This window comes from Medicago truncatula, chromosome 8 (assembly GCF_003473485.1).
Source record: "Medicago truncatula cultivar Jemalong A17 chromosome 8, MtrunA17r5.0-ANR, whole genome shotgun sequence".
NCBI lineage: Eukaryota > Viridiplantae > Streptophyta > Magnoliopsida > Fabales > Fabaceae > Medicago > Medicago truncatula.
Window position 1 is genome coordinate 21,852,942 of NC_053049.1, and position 19,812 is coordinate 21,872,753.

Below are 19,812 nucleotides of genomic sequence, written 5' to 3' on the forward strand. Positions count from 1 at the left end.
CATGCAAGATAAGAAGATGTGATAATGATACAAATTATGTGCTTTGATATAATGATATCATCTTGTTATGTGACCTGTTTATGCTGCTTCCGTTATTTAACTAAGTGCATAATTATATGATGAAGTTTAGCTCCAAATTATTGGATGCATGTTGATAAGTGATTACGATGTTTTGTTCATATGTGTCCATGCATAGCATACCATTGAGCTTAGTCCTCACCATGAATATTAGGAGCTTTGTCCTCCGCACGTTTTATAGGAGCTTTGTCCTCCGCACGATTAAAGTATATTAATACTTATGATGACGATTGGTACCACATGCATATAAGGAGTCTAGGAGCATTGTCACATTGTCATGATTAAGATGCCTTGTTGATGATGAATGAATATGTGATTACGTGATAAGTGTTCATTGATTATGTTATGTTGTTTATAATGATTGGATATATGATTACGTGATAACTGTTTAGAATTTATGCAAAGTTAATAATGGAATGATTATGATGTTAATTTATGATTCGCAATTACATTGATTAATGTTATTTTATTATGAAATCTCACCCCTTCTGCTTGAAAACGTTGCCCTTCGTATGGGTAACTTGCAGGTGATCGTGCTTAGTGTGCAGTTGCTTCTGTGAGTGGCCTTGCCTCACTGTGTCGTCTAGGTCGCTCTGATACGTAACGGGATGGGGTTAATGCTATAACATGCTTCATTCTTTTACGTGAACTGCCATGATAATTTATGCTTTGATAAACTCTTTTGAGATACTTGTTGCGCCTGCGTGCCAAAACGTTTATGATTTATGTTTATGATTTTCCGCTGCAAATGTTTAAGATATTGGTTAAATTATTATTTAACTGTTGGATTACGTTATATGTGATATCCCGTTGCTTGATGCTTACTCTGATAAATGTTATGCTTTTAAAGAAATTTTAAATATTGGGAAAACGGGGTGTTACAGCACCCTTTAGTATATAATGTTAATAAAGTCCTTAGAATAGATAATTCGTGTAATAATATATTAAGTGTGACTTAATCATGAGATTACATTATCTTATAGAACGCTATTCTTAAATGTATCCGTAGTCAAAGCTTTAATATGAATAAAGGATAATAATAAAGCGTCGAGACTATTATGTATGTAGACTGATGACCGCATCTCATGGGTCATAGATATGAGATATCAAGTCTATGCATAGATATAAATATTAGGAGTAATATTTATATTGGATTGACCCACTGTGAGAATACTACATTGTAAGTTATGAAATTGTCATAAGATATTCTCACAATGATAATAATGTATATCGCTCTTAGACCTGAAACCACTATGATCTCTAGATGTGGACTCAAGTGCTTTGTTGCCATTCTAACGTTGTCTGTAAAAGGATAACAATAACTTTGGTTGATGGGCACTTGATGAATCATGCTGAGGGCCATGAGTGTCCTAGATGGGATTTGTCTCTCCTCATAAACAGGAGATATATCTTTAGGCCTCTTGATGAAATATGACTATAAATATGCATGGCCATGCTGAACTAAGTCAATATAAGATATTGGACTTATTCGTTAAATAGTATATTTCGGAATCAAGATAAATGAACATTGATCTATACAAGGGTGACACTATCTATGCCTTGAGATCAATGAAGATATTGAGACAAAGGAGTAATTATACACATATGTATTATCATGAAAGGTTTCGTCAGATCACTTGACATTCTTGTCACTTGGGTAGCAATGATGTGTTGCTAGACACCGCTCATTGTTTATGATATTAAATAATGGATTTAATATCATTGCCAACGTGACTAGAACCTAAAGGGTCACACACAAAGAGCAGTCAAAAGAGATATGTATAAGTACGACTTATATAAAGGGTGCGCTTAGTAAATAATGCTAATGATTTAGCAATATTACTAAACTCGTATTGGGCTTAGTGAAGTCAAAAACGAGTTTGACTTGCAAAGCACATAAGGAGTTCTATAAATAGAACCCTAGTGCAATAGTTTGCGGTTACGTTCTTTTGCAGAAACCTAAGTTCTCTGACTTCCGTCTTCTTGGCTAGCACCGAGGTTTTGGAGGAGCACTGTTCGTGTGGACTTGATAGAGGCTCTGCTATTTGCTTGGCTTTGATCGTGATTCCGGTTCGCAGATTCCACCGTTCGTTTTCAGACCAACCGTTCTAAGGTAACAATCGAATCACTGGTTCAAGTTCCAATTCGTAATGATCCAAGGAAAGTAAATCGAAATTTTATTCCGCTGCTTATTCTGTTTTATGTCGATTTACCTTCAATGAGATGATGATATGTTGTTGTTTATATTATTATAAGATGATGATTATGTTGTTGTTTATATTATTATGAGATGATGATTTGTTGTTGTTTACATTATTATAAGATGATGAATATGTTGTTGTTTATATGATGATGGGATGATGATTATGATGTGTTGTCTATGTTATTATGATGTGATCATTATGTTGTACGATAAGATGTTTATGAGAAGATGTTTTGAAGAGAAATAAGACAAGATAATTGGAGGAGATATAAATAGGGAAACCTAGTTTAGAAAAAAAACAGTACATACGATCAAATTTTGGACAAAAGGGAGAAAAAGCCAAGAGAAGGGAGAAGACTAGGAAAGCTGTGATTTTCACATTCTAAGGTAAGGGTGAGACTAACTTTGCAATTCTATTAAGTCTATGAATCAACGGTTACATTTAACATGAATTAGGATGAGTTTAAGAAGAATCGGAAATTAGGTCAAATTGATATAATTGATGATTAATCGGTGAAAACTTGTTAGATTGATGTAGAAATTGTCTCTAGACCTTAGATAATGATTATGATGAATTCTGGAATCGAGATTAGGCTTAAAACCATGAGAGTTGATGATTTTTAGGTGAAGCTGCACTTCTGCCCGTGGCGACATTCATCGCTCGCCTCCGAGCTATGATCCTCGCCACGGCGAGTGATGAACTTCATCGTTCGCCTCGCGAACAATTTTCCCTCGCCTCGCGAGTTGCACGTCGCAGCTCGCCATAGCGAACACTTGAACTCGCCTAGCGAGATTGACCAGACAGCATGCAAGATTTCGTAATTTTGACTTTTGAGTTGAACCTTAGATGCTTTGGAGTGCCTGAACATGTCTAATAATGATTAGAAAAGAATGTAGGAAGAGATTGAACCTGGAAATGAAACTTGTGGGATTCTGACCTGAACTCGCCATGGCGAGCAGAGGCTCTCGCCTCGCGAGTGACCTAGAAACAGAGTGACTTGTTAGATTTTGCGACCTTTGTTGCATGAGTTGTCGAGAGTTGAACCCTTGGGTAAGATTAAGACTTAACGATGAGGTTAATTACGATCTGTGAAGCTGTTTAAGATGTGTTGCTGCTGATTATGATGTGATATAATGTTTATGCATTACTTGAAGAATTATTTGAATATTTAAGATGTTGTTGAATTGCAATTGATATTATTATGTCATGCTGTTTTTGTATACTGCCTATGTTGCTGTTGTTATTTAACTAAGCTGCATGAGTCGGTCTAAGTTGTTGAAGATGATGATGTTCCAAATTATTGGATTAATATAAGAGGTTGTCGAATTAAGATGTTTAAGAGGTCGAGTCCATGCATTAGCATTCATTGTTGCGGGCTTGATGCCCTGGAGCTTTGTACTCACCACGTTGGAGCTTTAGCTCAAATAGCGATGGGGGTTTGATGCCCTGTATTGGTACCACATGCATATAAGAGGTCTAAGTTGCATAGTTGCATTTGTTGAGTCGATGATGATAAAATGATTAAGTTGTGATTATTATGAATGAAGTGAATTATGATATATTATTATCAATGTTGTATAATAAGATGTTTTATATTGTTAAATATAATTGTTGAATTATATGCTTAATATTATTGTTTTGTGAAATCTCACCCCTTTTGCTTGGAAATGTTGATCTTCGTATGAGTAACTTGCAGGTGATCAAGAATAGGTTGCTGTGTTTGCTGTCGTGAGTGGCCTTTCCTCACCGATTCTTTGGCTGCTCTGATACGTAACGGGAGGGGATCTTTAGTGGCTATTTCTCTTTCCTTTGCGTATATTCTATGATTATGCTGTGTAACTGAACTTATGAGATGTTTTATGAGGCCTGCGTGCCAAGACTATTTATGAAGTTGAATTTAATCCGCTGCTATTACGTTGATGATTTATGTTGAAGGATAAATTATTATTTATCTATTTATGAATTTTTAAGAAGTGTGATATCCCGTTTATGTGATGTTTTACTCTGATAATATGTTTGAAATTTTTAAGTTGGGAAAACGGGGTGTTACAATTGGTATCAGAGCAGGTCGGTCCGTCCGGCCAATTAAGAGAGTCGTGTCGAGTTTTAGTAATAGTTGTATTACTATCTTATGTTGATGTTGTTTGTTGTGTAGAGAACTGGTTGGAATAGAACCATGTTCACATTAATTGTTTTAGTAAGTCGGTGTATTTCTTTTCTGCTGAAGAGGAAAGTGGCGCAGAGTTTTTGTCTACTAAGCAGCTGAAGCAGTTAGAACGTGACGGTATTTTGATGTTTTCTTTGATGGCTTCCTTATCTATTGAGAATCAAGCAGTGATTGATAAGGTGATGTCTCAGCAAGATAGATTTGAGATCGGGTTATCACCAGATTAAAGTGAAAGATGAAGATATGCAGAAGACAGCTTTTAGAACGCGTTATGGACATTATGAGTATAAGGTGATGTCGTTCGGTGTTACAAATGCACATGGAGTATTTATGGAGTACATGAATTGTATCTTTCAAGCATTTTTGGATCGGTTCGTGGTTGTTTTTATTGATGATATTTTGATTTACTTCAAGACTGAAGAAGAATATGCTGAGCATTTGAAGTTAGTTTTGCAAGTGTTGAAAGAGAAGAAACTTTATGCGAAATTGTCTAAGTGTGAGTTCTGGTTGAAAGAAGTGAGCTTTCTTGGACATGTTATTTCTGGTAGTGGTATTGCAGTAGATCCGTCTAAAGTTGAAGCGGTATCGCAATGGGAGACTCGTAAGTCGGTTACAAAGAATAGAAGTTTTTTGAGATTGGCTGGTTATTACAGAAGATTTATAGAAGGATTTTCCAAGTTAACACTTCCGTTAACACAATTGACTTGTAAAGGTAAAGCCTTTGTGTGGGATGTTCAATGTGAGAACAATTTTAGTGAATTGAAGAAAGCTCCGGTTTTGATTTTGCCAAAGTCAGATGAACCTTTTGTGGTATATTATGATGCATCCAAGCTGGGTTTAGGTGGTGTGCTTATGCAAGATGGTAAAGTAGTAGCTTATGCTTCGAGACAGTTGAGAATTCATGAGAAGAATTACCCTACGCACGATTTAGAGTTGGCTGTTGTGGTCTTTGTATTGAAGATATGGAGACATTACTTGTACGGTTCGAGATTTGAGGTGTTTAGTGATCATAAGATTTTGAAGTATCTGCTCGATCAGAAGGAATTGAACATGAGACAGCGAAGGTGGCTTGAATTGCTAAAATATTATGATTTTGAGTTGAACTATCATCCGGGTAAAGCTAATGTTGTTGCAGATGCTTTGAGTAGGAAGACTTTTCACATGTCTGCCATGATGGTAAAGGAGTTCAAGTTGCTTGAATAGTTCAGAGATTTGACTTTAGTTTGTGAAATGTCATCTGAAAGTGTGAAGCTAGTTATGCTGAAGATTGATAACGAATTTCTAAAGAGTATTAAAGAGGCACAGAAAGTTGATGTTAAGTTTGTAGACTTGTTGGTTGCTAGTAATCAGACTGAAGACAACGATTTTAAAATCGATGATCAAGGTGTGCTGAGGTTTCGAGGTAGGATTTGTATTCAAGACGATGATGAGATAAAGAAAATGATTCTTGAAGAGAGTCATAGGAGTAACTTGAGTATTCATCCGGGAGCTACGAAGATGTACCACGATCTAAAGAAGTTGTTTTGGTGGTCTGGATTGAAACGTGATGTTGCACAGTTTGTGTATTCTTGTTTGATTTGTCAGAAATCAAAGGTTGAGCATCAGAAACCTGCTGGTATGATGGTATCTTTAGATGTGCCAGAGTGGAAATGGGATAATATATCCATGGATTTTGTGACGAGTTTGCCGAAACTCCTAAACGGAATGACGCGATTTGGGTGATTGTTGATAGATTGTCGAAGTCGGCTCATTTTCTTCCGATTAATATCAGTTTTCCTGTTTCTCAATTGGAAGAGATTTATATTCATAATATTGTGAAGTTGCATGGTGTTCCTTCGAGCATTGTATCAGATAGAGATCCAAGATTTACTTCTAGATTTTGGAAAAGTTTGCAAGAGGCTTTAGGTTCTAAGTTGAGGTTGAGTTCGGCGTATCATCCGCAGACAGATGGTCAGTCGTAGAGGACGATTCAATAGCTAGAGGATTTGTTGAGAGTTTGTGTACTTGAGCAAGGAGGAACTTGGGATAGTCATCTTCCATTGATAGAGTTCACGTATAATAATAGTTATCATTCTACTATTGGAATGGCACCTTATGAGGCTTTCTATGGTCGGAGATGCAGAACTCCGTTGTGTTGGTTTGAGTCAGGTGGAAGAGTGGTCTTAGGACCAGAGATTGTTCAGCAAACTACTGAAAAGGTTAAGATGATTCAAGAAAAGATGAAAGTGTCGCAGAGTCCACAAAAGAGTTATCATGATAAGCGTAGAAAAGATCTTGAGTTTCAAGAAGGAGACCACGTATTTTTGAGAGTCACTCATGTGACTGGTGTTGGACAAGCTTTGAAGTCGAAGAAGTTGACTCCGAGATATATTGGTCCGTATCAGATATCGGAAAGAGTTGGAACGGTGGCGTACCGAGTGGGTTTACCACCGCATATTTCGAATTTGCACGACGTGTTTCATGTGTCGCAACTTCGGAAGTATGTACTGGATCCATCCCATGTGATCCAAAGCGATGATGTGCAAGTTAGAGACAACCTTACGGTTGAGACTTTACCGGTAAGGATTGATGATCGAAAAGTGAAGACGTTGAGAGGCAAGGAGATACCTCTTGTGAGAGTCGTTTGGGACGGAGCGACTGGTGAAAGCTTAACGTGGGAGCTAAAGAGTAAGATGCTGGAATCTTATCCAGAGTTGTTTGCATGAGGTAAATTTTCGAGGACAAAAATCTTATAAGTTGGGGAGAGTTGTAACGCCCGTTTCGAATTATTTAATTATTTAATTGAGTCTAGAAGTTATTAAGATGATTTTATATTATATTTATATAATATATGTATGATTTATATGATTTATAAGATTGAGGTGATGTTATGTGATTTTATGAGGAGTTGTGACTTATTTTATTGTTTAATAAAATAAGATTTGAAAATAAAATAAATATTGAGTTTAGGGGTTGTTTTGAGATTTTAGAGAGTTTTGGGGGAGAAAGAGAAATAAGATAAGATAGTTGGAGGAGATGTAAATAGGGAAAACCTAGTTTAGAGAAAAACATAACGTACATATGATCAGTTTTGGAAAAAGGGAGAAAAAACCAAGAGAAGGGAGAAGACCTAGAGGGGCTGCGATTTCATTCTATAAGGTAAGGGTGAGACTAACTTTGAAATTCTATTAAGTTTGTGAATCAACGGTTAAATTTAACCTGATTTAGGATGAGTTTAAGAGGAATCAGAAATTAGGTCAAATTGGTAGAATTGATGATTAAACGGTGAAAAGTTGTTAGAATGATGTAGAAATTGTCCCTAGACCTTAGATAATGTATAGGGTGAATTCTGGAATCGAAATTAGGCTTAAAAACCATGAGAATTAGTGAAATTTATGAAAACTGCACTTCTGCCCGTAGCGACATTCATCGCTCGCCTCCCGAGCCATGATCCTCGCAACGGTGAGTGATGAACTTCATCGCTCGCCACGCGAGCAACCTTTCCCGCCTCGCGAGTTGCACGTCGCAGCTCGCCATAGCGAGCAGACGTACTCGCCTAGCGAGCTTGACCAGAGAGCATGTGAGATTTTGTGATTTTGACTTTTGAGTTGATCCTTAGATGCTTTTGAGTGTCTGAACATGTCTAATAATGATTAGGACAGAATGTAGGATGAGATTGAACCTGAAAAGATTTAGAATGAAACTTTTTGGATTCTGACCCTGAACTCGCCACGGTGAGCAGAGGCTCTCGCCTCGCGAGTGACCCAGAAACAGAGTGCCTTGTTAGGTTTTGCGACCTTTGTTGCCCGAGTAGTTGAGAGTTGAACCTTGAGGTAGTATTAAGACTTAATGATGATGTTAATTATAATCTGTGAAGCTGTTTAAGATGTGTTGTTGTTGATTATGATGCAAAATAAGGTTATGTGCATTACTTGAAGTATAATTGAATATTTAAGATGTTGTTGACTTGCAATTGATATTATCATGTCATGTTGTTTTTGTAGACTGCCTATGTTGCTGTTGTTATTTAACTAAGCTGCATGAGTCGGTCTAAGTTGATGAAGATGATGATGTTCCAAATTATTGGATTATGTAAGAGGTTGTCGAATTAAGATGTTTAAGAGGTCAAGTCCATGCATTAGCATTTCATTGTTGGGGCTTAATGCCCTGGAGCTTTGTACGCAACAAGTTGGAGCTTTAGCTCAATTAGCGATGGGGGCTTGATGCCCTGAAAGTATATTAATACTTGTTATACCCTGTTTTTGGACCTAAAAATACTGGGCCCAATTTCATTTCAAACTTTGTCAATTATCAAATTTCAACTGCACAGTTCAAATTGTCTCTGCCTCGCAGTATTTTCAATCACAATTTTACCTATGTTTTTCTTGCATAAAACCTTTCGAAATGTCTTTACTTGTCTTGTAAGTCATTCAAAAGTATCTCTGAATCATTACATTGCTTTTTCTACAGTTTATTTCAAAATTTGCAAAAAGTCATACAGAAGGGTATTTTGGTCATTTCCTGCAGTGGGACCCATTTTCATCCTTGTGACTGTCCCTGAGTCTTTTCAGATTGTTTTTTAACATTTCATCAGTAAACCTTATTAAATTCATTTCAAACTTGCATCTGAGTCAGTATCAAGACAATTTGAATATGTTTAGGTCATTTTTAGCCCTAGGGGCATTTTGGTCATTTCACACAAAATTTTGGCATAGAGAGGTTACTTTGAAGTACCTCATTTAGGCCATTGGTTCGTTTTAGTCCGTTTTGTCAATTTTATTTTTGTTTCGCTTTACGTTTTATCAAATTTGTTTTTTAGTCCAATTTTATTTTTAAAATTACATTTTTAGTCCAAAAACATTTTAAAATTGCATTTTTTGTTTTTAAAAGAATTGCTGTTCAGTCCTTATTTTTTATTACTTTGCAAAAACGCCCCAAAGGGCATTTTGGTCCAAATTTTCGTATCAGTCCAGTCCCCAGTCCAGGTGTCTTTTTTTCATTGGTTCAGGTACACATGGCAGCTTATAAAAGGGGAACAGTGCCACATAATCCAGATACCATTCACACAGTGCCACATCACAAACAGATCCAAACTTTCTCTCTCCATTCTGTTAGATCAAAGAAAACAGATTCACCAAGAACACCAGAACCAAAACCGAAAATTCATCAGAAATTCTCAGAGATTCGTGTACGAATCTTCATCATCGAATCGATTCCACCGCAATACAAGGTGCGAATTCCTCACCGGAAGTGAAGAACTCAAGCACCGATCACGGTGGGAGAAGAAGAAAGGGAAAATCGAATCTGTACAGAAGCAACAAGAACGTGAAGCAACCGCGAAGAACGCGAAGCCACAGAAGCTGAAGCAACCGCGAAGAACGTGAAGCAACAGAAGCTGAAACAACCGCGAAGAACGCGAAGCAACAAGAACGTGAAGAACGCGAAGAACACGAAGCAACAACGCCAAGCCAAGAGTCACCGCAATCGTGAGGTAACCGCCGTCGTTCTCCCTCTTTTCCTTTCCGTTTTCTTAAGTTTTTTCATCAAGGTTCAAGTTTAGATCTACTCCGATTCAAAGCTCTTTTGAAAAATCTAAGCTCGGATTCGAGTAGTATATAAAAAAGGATGTTTAAAAATGTAAAAAAATTTTGAATCGGAGCAAGGAAAATTTTCCGGCGGCGGCGCCGCCACCTTGAGGTGGCCGGCCACCGCGCCGGAGAAGCTAAGCATGGCCGGAGAAGACAACCGGATTCTAGAGAGAGGACAGACTCTCTCTCTCTAGAATCCAAAGAAGAGAGAGGTTTTTTTGAGGATTTTGTGTTTTTTTGTTGAAGCTCCTTTTATATACTCCCCTGTTCCCACGCGCGCGCGTGCATGCTCTTGCTATGCTCCTTCATATTGTGAACCATCAGATCTGGATTGTTCCAAGATCTGATGGCTGCTGTGTATTTGATTTTTGTTTCCTGTGTGTGATCTTTTGTGTGGAGTATGTTGCATATTCTGTTTGAACCGTTAGATCTTTGATCTAACGGTCATTGTGCTTCCTGCAATTTTACACTATCTTTTGTGCTTTTTTTTTGGACCCTTGGATCTTTGATCCAGTGGCTGTGATGTGATCTTGGGAGCTAGATCTGGACCTCTGGATTCATCCAACGGTCCAGATTAAATCCTGCTGAGCCTCTTTTTAATTGTTTTTTAATTGTTTTTTTAATACCTTTTTTACACTTTCTTGGTGTTTTATGCTTCCAAAATTTTTCTAAAAAATGTTTCCCTATCATTTTGATTTTTCCTCTAAGTTTTAGAATTTATTTGCTTATTTTTGCATTTATTTTCTTTACTTTGTTCTTTTAATTCTTGCTCATTAAATTTTGTTGCATATTCATTTGGTGCATTTTCTTATCATTCCCATTACATTTTTCCTTGTTTCACTAACATTTTGTTCCTTATGTGACTTCACTCATAGCATTTCACCATCTCCTCCACTTTCTTTAGCTTAGCATTTATTTTTGCAAGTTTTAATTCATTTGGTGATGTAATTTGTTATCATTGGTTTGTAGCTTGGCAAAGGGGCCATAGAATGTATTTAGGCAATTTTTGTAATATGGACTACGGACACTATGACGCACCGGCACGCACACACTCACCCTAGATGTATGCTTAGGATTGTATGCATAGATGTATGGCTAGGATTGCATGATTAGATGAACGTTTAGTTTCGAACACTTAGAGAAAATCCAACTTTTTCCAAAACATGCAAATAACCTCACTTGAAAACCTTTTTGAAAATAAGATAGGAGTCAAAACTCCTCATTTCCCTTTATTTTTCTTAAGTAAAATTTCTAATGAATCTTAACTATACTTGGACTTCATTTTGAAAAAGCTAACTCCACCTCACCTTTTCCAAAATCTCATGCCCTTGAGGCCTCTCATCTCTATTCTTCAAAATCTCTTTTCAAACTTAAAATCAACCAACAAAAAAACAAAAAGCCATTTTTTGAGAATGAACTACGATCGGTTTTGATCCCTTAAAAGGGTACGTAGGCAATGAGTCAAAACTCCTCCAAGCCGAAATAAAATCAAATTCTACTTCTTCTCACCCCCATTCTTCACTAATCATACCTTCTTTTTTTACAAATAGGCAATGAAACTAAAGTGTAGAAATAAACTTAGGAGAGCGGTTCTTATGGAATACCATAATCGCTCCGGGTGCCTAACACCTTCCCGAAGCGAAAACGACCCCCGAATTCGGAAAATCAAGGGTTTTTTTTCCTTTTACCCTTCCCAAGAAAAAAGAGAGATATCAACGGTCGAAAGGTTCAAGTCCGATTAATGGCTTGGCACCCCAAAACCATGATAACAGAAATGGCGACTTCACTGGGGATACTGCATCCATTGTGATACTGCATCAAATTTTGATGGATCAACTGCAATACCACTACCAGAAATAATATGGCCAAGAAATCTTACTTCACTTAACCAGAATTCACATTTTGACAACTTGGCATACAACTTCTTTTCTTTCAACACTTGCAATACAATCTTCAGATGCTCTGCAATGCTCTTCTTCAGTCTTAGAATAAATTAAGATGTCATCAATAAACACAACCACAAATTTATCCAGATAAGCATGGAAAATTCTGTTCATATACTCCATAAACACACCAGGCGCATTAGTAACACTGAAAGGCATCACCTTATATTCATAGTGACCATAACGTGTCCTAAAGGTCGTCTTCTGCATATGCTCATCCTTCACCTTAATCTGATGGTAACCTGACCTCAAATCAATTTTACTGAACACACGAGCACCCACTAACTGATCCATTAAGTCGTCAATTCTCGGAAGTGGATACCTATTCTTTATCATCACTTTATTCAGCTGACGGTAATCTATACATAACCTCATGCTACCATCCTTCTTCTTAACCAACAATACCGGTGCTCCACAAGGTGAAACACTCGGTCTTACAAATTTCTTATCAAGTAAGTCCTCCAACTGTTTCTTCAATTTAGCTAACTCGGACGCCGACATACGATAAGGTGCCATCGACACCGGCTTCGTTCTGGGAACAAGATCAATTGAAAATTTAACCTCCCTCTCTGGTGGCACATCAGGAATCTCATTAGGAAAAACTTCTGGAAATTCATTCACAACCGGAAATCTATCAATCACAGCTTGATTCTCCAATGACAAGTATGCCATCAAAGAAAACATTAAAATCCCATCACGTTCTAACTGCTTCAACTGTTTAGTAGTCAAGAACTCAGCTTCACTCTCTTCCTCAGCAGTAGCAAAATGTACCGTCTTACTAAAGCAATTAATATGAACACGGTTATACTCTATCCAGTTCATCCCAAAAATTATATCCATACCCGTCAACGGCAAACATACTAGATCGACTTCAAAGTCTCTACCAAACATAGACAACGCACAGCTCAAACAAACAAGAGAAGTAGTTACTGAACCCTTAGCTGGAGTTTCAACAACCATTTCGCCATTCATATCAGATATAACCAGACCCAACTTATATGCACAATCAACAGCAATGAAACAATGAGTAGCACCAGTATCTATAATAGCAATTAAAGGAGTACTATTAAAGAAACAAGTACCTCTGATAAGTCGGTCTTCATTCACAGTTTGCTTACTAGTCAAAGCAAACACCTTGCCACCTGTCCGAACCTTCTTGGGCTTCTTGCATTGTGAGCTAATATGCCCCTCTTCATCACAATTATAGCAAACGACATCACCACGCTTGCAATCACCCAAAGTGTGTCCTTTCTGTCCACATCTGAAACACTTCTTCTCATCTCGGTCACTTACATTACTCTCGTGGCCCTTTTCGCCACACTTGAAACAAAGAATCTCAGTAGGAGCATCTCTCCTCCTAGGCCTCCTCTCATCATTCAGCCTCTGTTTTCCTTTGTCAGCAGGAGCACTATACGGTTTAGGACGACTCTGTTGTCCCTTACCTCTACGCTCACTCATCACCTTGTAATGAGCTTTGGTATCCTCTTCATAGATTCTACAGCTGCTTACCAATTCAGAAAAATTTCTTATCTTCTGATAACCAATAGCCCTCTTGATATCAGCTCTCAAACCATTTTCAAACTTGATACATTTGGAGAACTCAGCAGTCTCCGCAGTATAGTGAGGATAGAACTTTGCAAGCTCCACAAACTTTGCTGCATACTCAGTCACAGACAAATCTCCCTATTTCAACTCCAGGAATTCAATCTCCTTTTTACCTCGGACATCCTTCGGAAAATACCTGTTCAGAAACTCTCTCCTGAATAAAGCCCAGGTCACAACAACACCATCCTGCTCAAGCACGGGTAAAAGACTTACCCACCAATCATCAGCTTCTTCAGCTAACATATGCGTACCAAACCGCACCTTCTGCACCTCACTGCATTGCATGACTCTGAAAATCCTCTCAACTTCCTTGAGCCACTTCTGAGCTCCATCAGGATCATACCTCCCTTTGAATGTTGGTGGATGGTTCCTCAGAAAGGTCTCCAACATCCTTACTCCATCATTACCAGCAGCAACATTCGGTTGATGTCCTACAGCTTGAGCAACTGCCTCAAGTGCAACAGCAATAGCATCATCATTTCTACCAGCCATCTCAAAATTCTACATAAGAAACAACAATTAGAACAACAAAAGACATCTTAAAGTTGACACTCTATCCTATGTGGCTCAACACGACTCTACTACTTGGCCGGACGGACCAACCTGCTCTGATACCAATTGCAACACCTCGTTATCCCAAACAATTAAATAATAAATATAAATAAGAGTTTATCACCAAAACGGGCATGCTACACTGCTATTTCAAAATTCTTAAATAGAATATAATACTATTTAGGCTAAAGTGCATTTTTCGCCCCCTATGTTTCAAAACGTTGCGATTTTGGCTCCCTATTAAAAAAAATTGCAATTTTGGCCCCCTTCATCCCAAAATTGCTGAGAAGACGCCACGTGTCCCAAAAAGCATATTTCCCTTATGTTAGGAGGTCAAAAGAGCATATTTCCCTAAACATAGGGGTCACTTTTGCCATTTTTTTAATAGGGGGTCAAAATCGCAACATTTTGAAACTTAGAGGGCGAAAAGTGAAGTTTAGCCTACTATTTAATAAACATCAACTTTATTAGTTTCACCAAAACCTTGCAACGGAATATTTTTTCATTAGATAACATCAACATCAATGTTTAATTCTCCAATAAATAATCGTGGCATAAAAGCCTCATCAAAATAATTCAAACAACAAATAAGGGCTCCACAACATGTTCCAAAATATGATACATAAGGAATGAAAACTATAACAACTAAGTCCCATCCCGTTACGTATCAGAGCCCTAGACACTTGAGCCACCATCTACTACTCAGGATCACCTGCAAGTTACCCATAGCAAGGGCAACATTTCCAAGCAGAAGGGGTGAGATTCACAAACAATAATAATAATATATAATTCATCAATTGAATCTAACAACCTAAAATAACAATAATTATTCAATATACATATATATTTTATAATCAACATCATCATCAACAATATGGCAATTTCAACCAACAACAACGACTCATGCAATGACATGACAACACCACTAAGACTCCTCAACAAATGCGACTATGCACATGCATGTGGTACCATTTTACAGGGCAGAAGCCCTCGCCGAATTTGAATGGTTAAAGCATTCACCGGGTATAAGCCCTCACCAAATTGAACAACAAGGTGTTCCAGGGCATGAGCCCTCCCGCTTTGAACGACGAGGCGTTCCAGGGCATGAGCCCTCACCGCTTTATGTTTATGCAATGGATTCAAACTGTGTATATCTACATACAACTCAACAACAACAAATGTGCATAATTAATTATGACATGCTCCACAACTTAGTCAACTATGACACAACGAATCTTAACAACAAGATTCATCAACATAGCATATATTCACATGGTTTCATACTTAATCATATCCCAATTCACAAGATCCAATCCAATTCGATTACCAAGGAGTTTCAATAGGATTTAGTGCATATACAAAGGTTATACAAGTTGAAAGAAACATTTTAGAATGCTCAGATGGATTCCCTAGTGGAGGAAGCAAAATCAAAAAGTGGCTGACCAAAGGCCTTCTTCGCTTAAGCGAAGGCTGGTTCACTTAAGCGACCGACTTACAGAGAGTTGGTGTTCTGCTCGCTAAGGGGTTCGCTCAAGCAAACTTCTGGAAGAGAGTCATTAATTTTTTCGCTCACGGTTTGCTTAAGCGAACTGACTCCAGAAGCTCTGGGTTGCTTGCTTGAATGCTCGCTCAAGCGACGGATCGTTCGCTTCAGAGACCATTCATCTGGGCAGTGCAAAAACTCTCGGGTTTCAAACCCTTTCTCATTCCAAAACCCAATTTTAATCCCCTGATCACCCAAAACGTATTCCAAAAGATGTTTACAGGTTCAATATACAGCAAGGCATCTAAAGGAACACAAAACATGCATCAACAACAACAATTCAGCTCATTCCAACGATCTTGCAAAATCTCTCAAATTTCTCCAACAATCCCAACCTTCCCCAATTCTGATTACAGCAACGTTATAAAATCCTAAAATCGATCTGAACACGATCTAAGTATAATTAACATGACTCCTACACTTTTCCTTTCAAAATCGATAATAGAACCCTAATTCTTAATTCCTATTTCAAGATCAATTCATGTTAAATCAATTTTCAGAAGTTATATATTATAATCATTGAGAGTTAGCCTCACCCTTACCTTAATTCAGATGAAAAAACCCTACAAAAATCTGGTTCTCTTGACTCTTCTCCCTTGTTCTTGATTTTTCTCCCAAAACTTGTTTTACGTGAAACTGCTTTTGACTTTCTCTTTTCCTAACTCCCAATACTTAACTCCCTTTATTTCACTTAACTCCCTCTTAATTCTATTAATTCTAATTAAATCCCCAAACTCCAAAATAATAATAATTCCCACTTATTCCAATTAATATCAAAATAAATCATATAATAAAATATAACACACCACAAAATCAACAATAATTATTTAAAATCATATAAAAGACTCTAAATAAATCATAAATAAATAAATAACGACTAGGGCGTTACAAATTGTGTTAGCTTTTTCTTCTTTTTCTCCTAAGCTGAAAAACACTGATCAGAAGCAGATAGAGATCCACTTCTGAAGTAATGTTCAGAACTAGATGCAGTGGATAAAACAGAGAGAGAGAGAGACAGAGAGAAGAAAGACACAAAGCAATTATAGAGGTTACTTTCACAAACCGGAAGTCAGTCCTGTCCCCCTTGCACTTTCAAGGAGAGTTCACTATGTAATATCTGATTACAATTGCTCACTGCTAAAACTAGCAACATACTTCAAATTGCTCAAGCACAACTGCAAAAGACTTCCTATGCTCCTGAACACAATCAAGAGACTTCTAATGCTCAAGCACAACTGCAAGAGACTTCTTAATTGAAACAGAATTACAAGAAAAATGTTTGAGGTTGAACACTTGATATACAATCAGTGGTGTTCACAATACAAATCAGATACAGACTCTTAAGACTTTAGGATTTATAAGATATGAACTTTGATAAGAAATTCTAAGTGAATTTTTGAATGCAGAACAATTTCAGAAGAGTTTTGGCACTTTTAATTCTTGGTATTGTTCTGTACAAAACTCTAAGTCCACACTCCTTTATATAGAGTTATGAAAGAGACGTTGTGAATTGCCAGCACATCAAAATAGAGTCGTTTGAAACTTTGATCAATCACCAATGATCTTTTGCCTGATATGGTTATTGTCCTATGAAGGATCAATTTCAAATCCATTCCCATTGTGAAGGAACATCGTTGCAGGCAGAGCTGTTTTTCTTGTCTTGTAGCAGAGACAAACACTGAGTAGTGGAGGTAGTGGTTGTACACTTCGTACAATTTTACTTTGTCAACGCTCTTTGAAAAACAAGCATACAATGCCTTTAAATCCTTTCAAAATAGCCGTTGTTTCACTCTTTCAGTCTTATGCAATGCTTAGACGAGATTAAATCCATTGAACAACCTTTGAAGCTTTAAGTCTTGCATCTCCTGATGAAATAGAGCTTCTGGTGATTTTCAGCTTCTGATGAACTTGCTTCTGATAAACTTCCTTCTGATGACGTCACCACTTCAGGAGCACTTTGTCTTCAAGAGCACTTTGACTTCAGGAGCAGTTCTCTTCAGACGCTTTAAGCTTCCTTTTTGTTGATTCCTTTGCTCTCTATTGTTCTTCCAGAACCTTTTTAAGATGTCAAATTTTTGTCTATGGTCCTGCACACTTACAAATATTTGCATATCCAATTGACAATTTTTAATACCTTGTTATCATAAAAACTCTCAAAGGGTAATGTTAAACGCATTTTGTTCCAACAATTATGACACTGTTCTTAATGTCGAACACCACAGATTATGTGAGGATTTTCGTCTCCCATTTCTGACTCGTATGATGAATAGTCTTGAATATATTCGCTCACATCTAAATTTTTTTCTTATATTTTAAATTCAAATATATTCGCTCTTGCAGGGTATTGTTATGCAGCCTAGTATGTTTGGTCAGGATTTTGGTGATCCAATTGATCGTTATGCAACTTTGTTGGATCCAAATAACAACGAGTTTGAGGTCTTGGTTAAAAGGAACAATGGAAGCATTTAATTGACAAAAGGATGTCATGTTCTTAGCAACTTTTAGAACATTTCTCTTGGTGCTTAAGTCACAACAGTGTTATCAAAGATGAGTTTGGCAAATTAATACGTTATCTTATGTGTAGCCCTCCTATGAAATTTATCATTGAAAAAAAATGACCTTCCTCTTCAATTGTTCAATGCTGTTCCAACACCATTTGTGCATGATTAGATGAATTTCAGTTTGTTGTATGAGAAGAAATTGACTTCAAGTGATGTTGATTCCAGATTTTCGGTAAGATTTTTCATTTTGTAAATTATTTGGTAACTCGTTGATTACCGTATACTAAAAATACGTTTTGTTCTTGTAGATCCTTGCTTACCCTGGGTTTTGTCAACTGACATTGGATATAGAAGAACTACTATTTTGTACAAGAACCGTTATGAGTTCAATCATATGAAAACATCCACCAGAGGAACTAAAAATATAACACAGTGATGATGAATTCTTCAAATATTTAATATAAAAATTCTACACAAACTTTTAGAGCTTTATTATATGAATCAAGAACAAAGTACATGTAATATCTCTTCCAATTTTATTAACTGAAATGAACAATATATAGCTCCATTGTAAATAAAAACAAGGGTACCTATAAATTAAAAATTATTCTTTCTGGAAAACAAGAGGGAGGGGACCACCATCTAGGGCCAACAAAATCTTACCATTCTCATTCAACATATCAACAGTTCCACATTCAAATTTACAACTTGGACATACCTCTGTAGGACACCATTGTATATTATACATACCTTCAAGTGGGGTCTCTACAATCCTAAAGAAGTTACCATATGATCCATTGGTAGCACTATCTGTCCCAGTGATAATCAACCTTCTTCCACTCTTGGTGTCTTTCTCACCTAATCTCCATTCTGTTGATTGTACACAACTTGATGAAGCTTGGAATGTTATTCTCAAGTCTCTGTTAACCCTAACATCGTCGAAGTCATGATGGGGAGCAAATGGTGTGAATTTGACAACCAGCCCGCGTCCTAAGCCAGTGAGCTCAAGACCAACATGTAAAGGGCATGATTCATTTCTGCTGACCATAGTGGAACGTCCTCCTTTGTTTGTGATAACTGGACGGATGAAGTATTCTTCGTCGCCTTCAACGGGTTCTCCGACTGTGTCCAAGACAAACTGAGCTATTGTTGTTGTCGTTATAAAGAGACACACATGAGCAAGAATAATGAGGGTTCTAATAGATAATCTCATTGACATGGTTTATTATTTGTTAGATGTAACTTGTAATGTAATAACTAGGCTTACACTCAATGGCTTTATGGGTTTTGTTACTAGGCTAAGTATTTATAGAACTGTGATACATGCACTTAAAAGTTTGTAATTTTTATATAGACCGAAAAGTGTAATTATAATATAAATCAATGATTGTTCTAAAATAATTATTGTAAAATTTTAACAAAATTGTATTGTAGTTGTTAAATACTTAAATTTATGATAATAATCATAAGAATTTTATATTATCTTTTTTAAGATATAGAAACAATATTGATTTGAGATATAATTTGAATAAAGTAACTAATGTTATATTCAAAATATAAAACTACACAAATTTTGAGAAATGTTTTTTACTCCCATTGTCTATATAATGTTGTTTACTCATTTGAAAGTGACACTCTTTTGAGATAATTTA

General features: G+C 36.9%; 1 protein-coding gene across 1 annotated transcript; it reads right to left on the minus strand.

Annotated features, from left to right (window-relative positions):
• Positions 1-18,626: 18,626 nt before the first annotated feature.
• On the minus strand, positions 18,627-19,413 carry LOC11409843 (kunitz type trypsin inhibitor 106-like). Its single transcript, NM_001424625.1, has one exon. The coding sequence runs from the start codon at positions 19,377-19,379 to the stop codon at positions 18,765-18,767; it is 615 nt and encodes a 204-aa protein (NP_001411554.1). The 5' UTR covers positions 19,380-19,413; the 3' UTR covers positions 18,627-18,764.
• Positions 19,414-19,812: the final 399 nt, after the last annotated feature.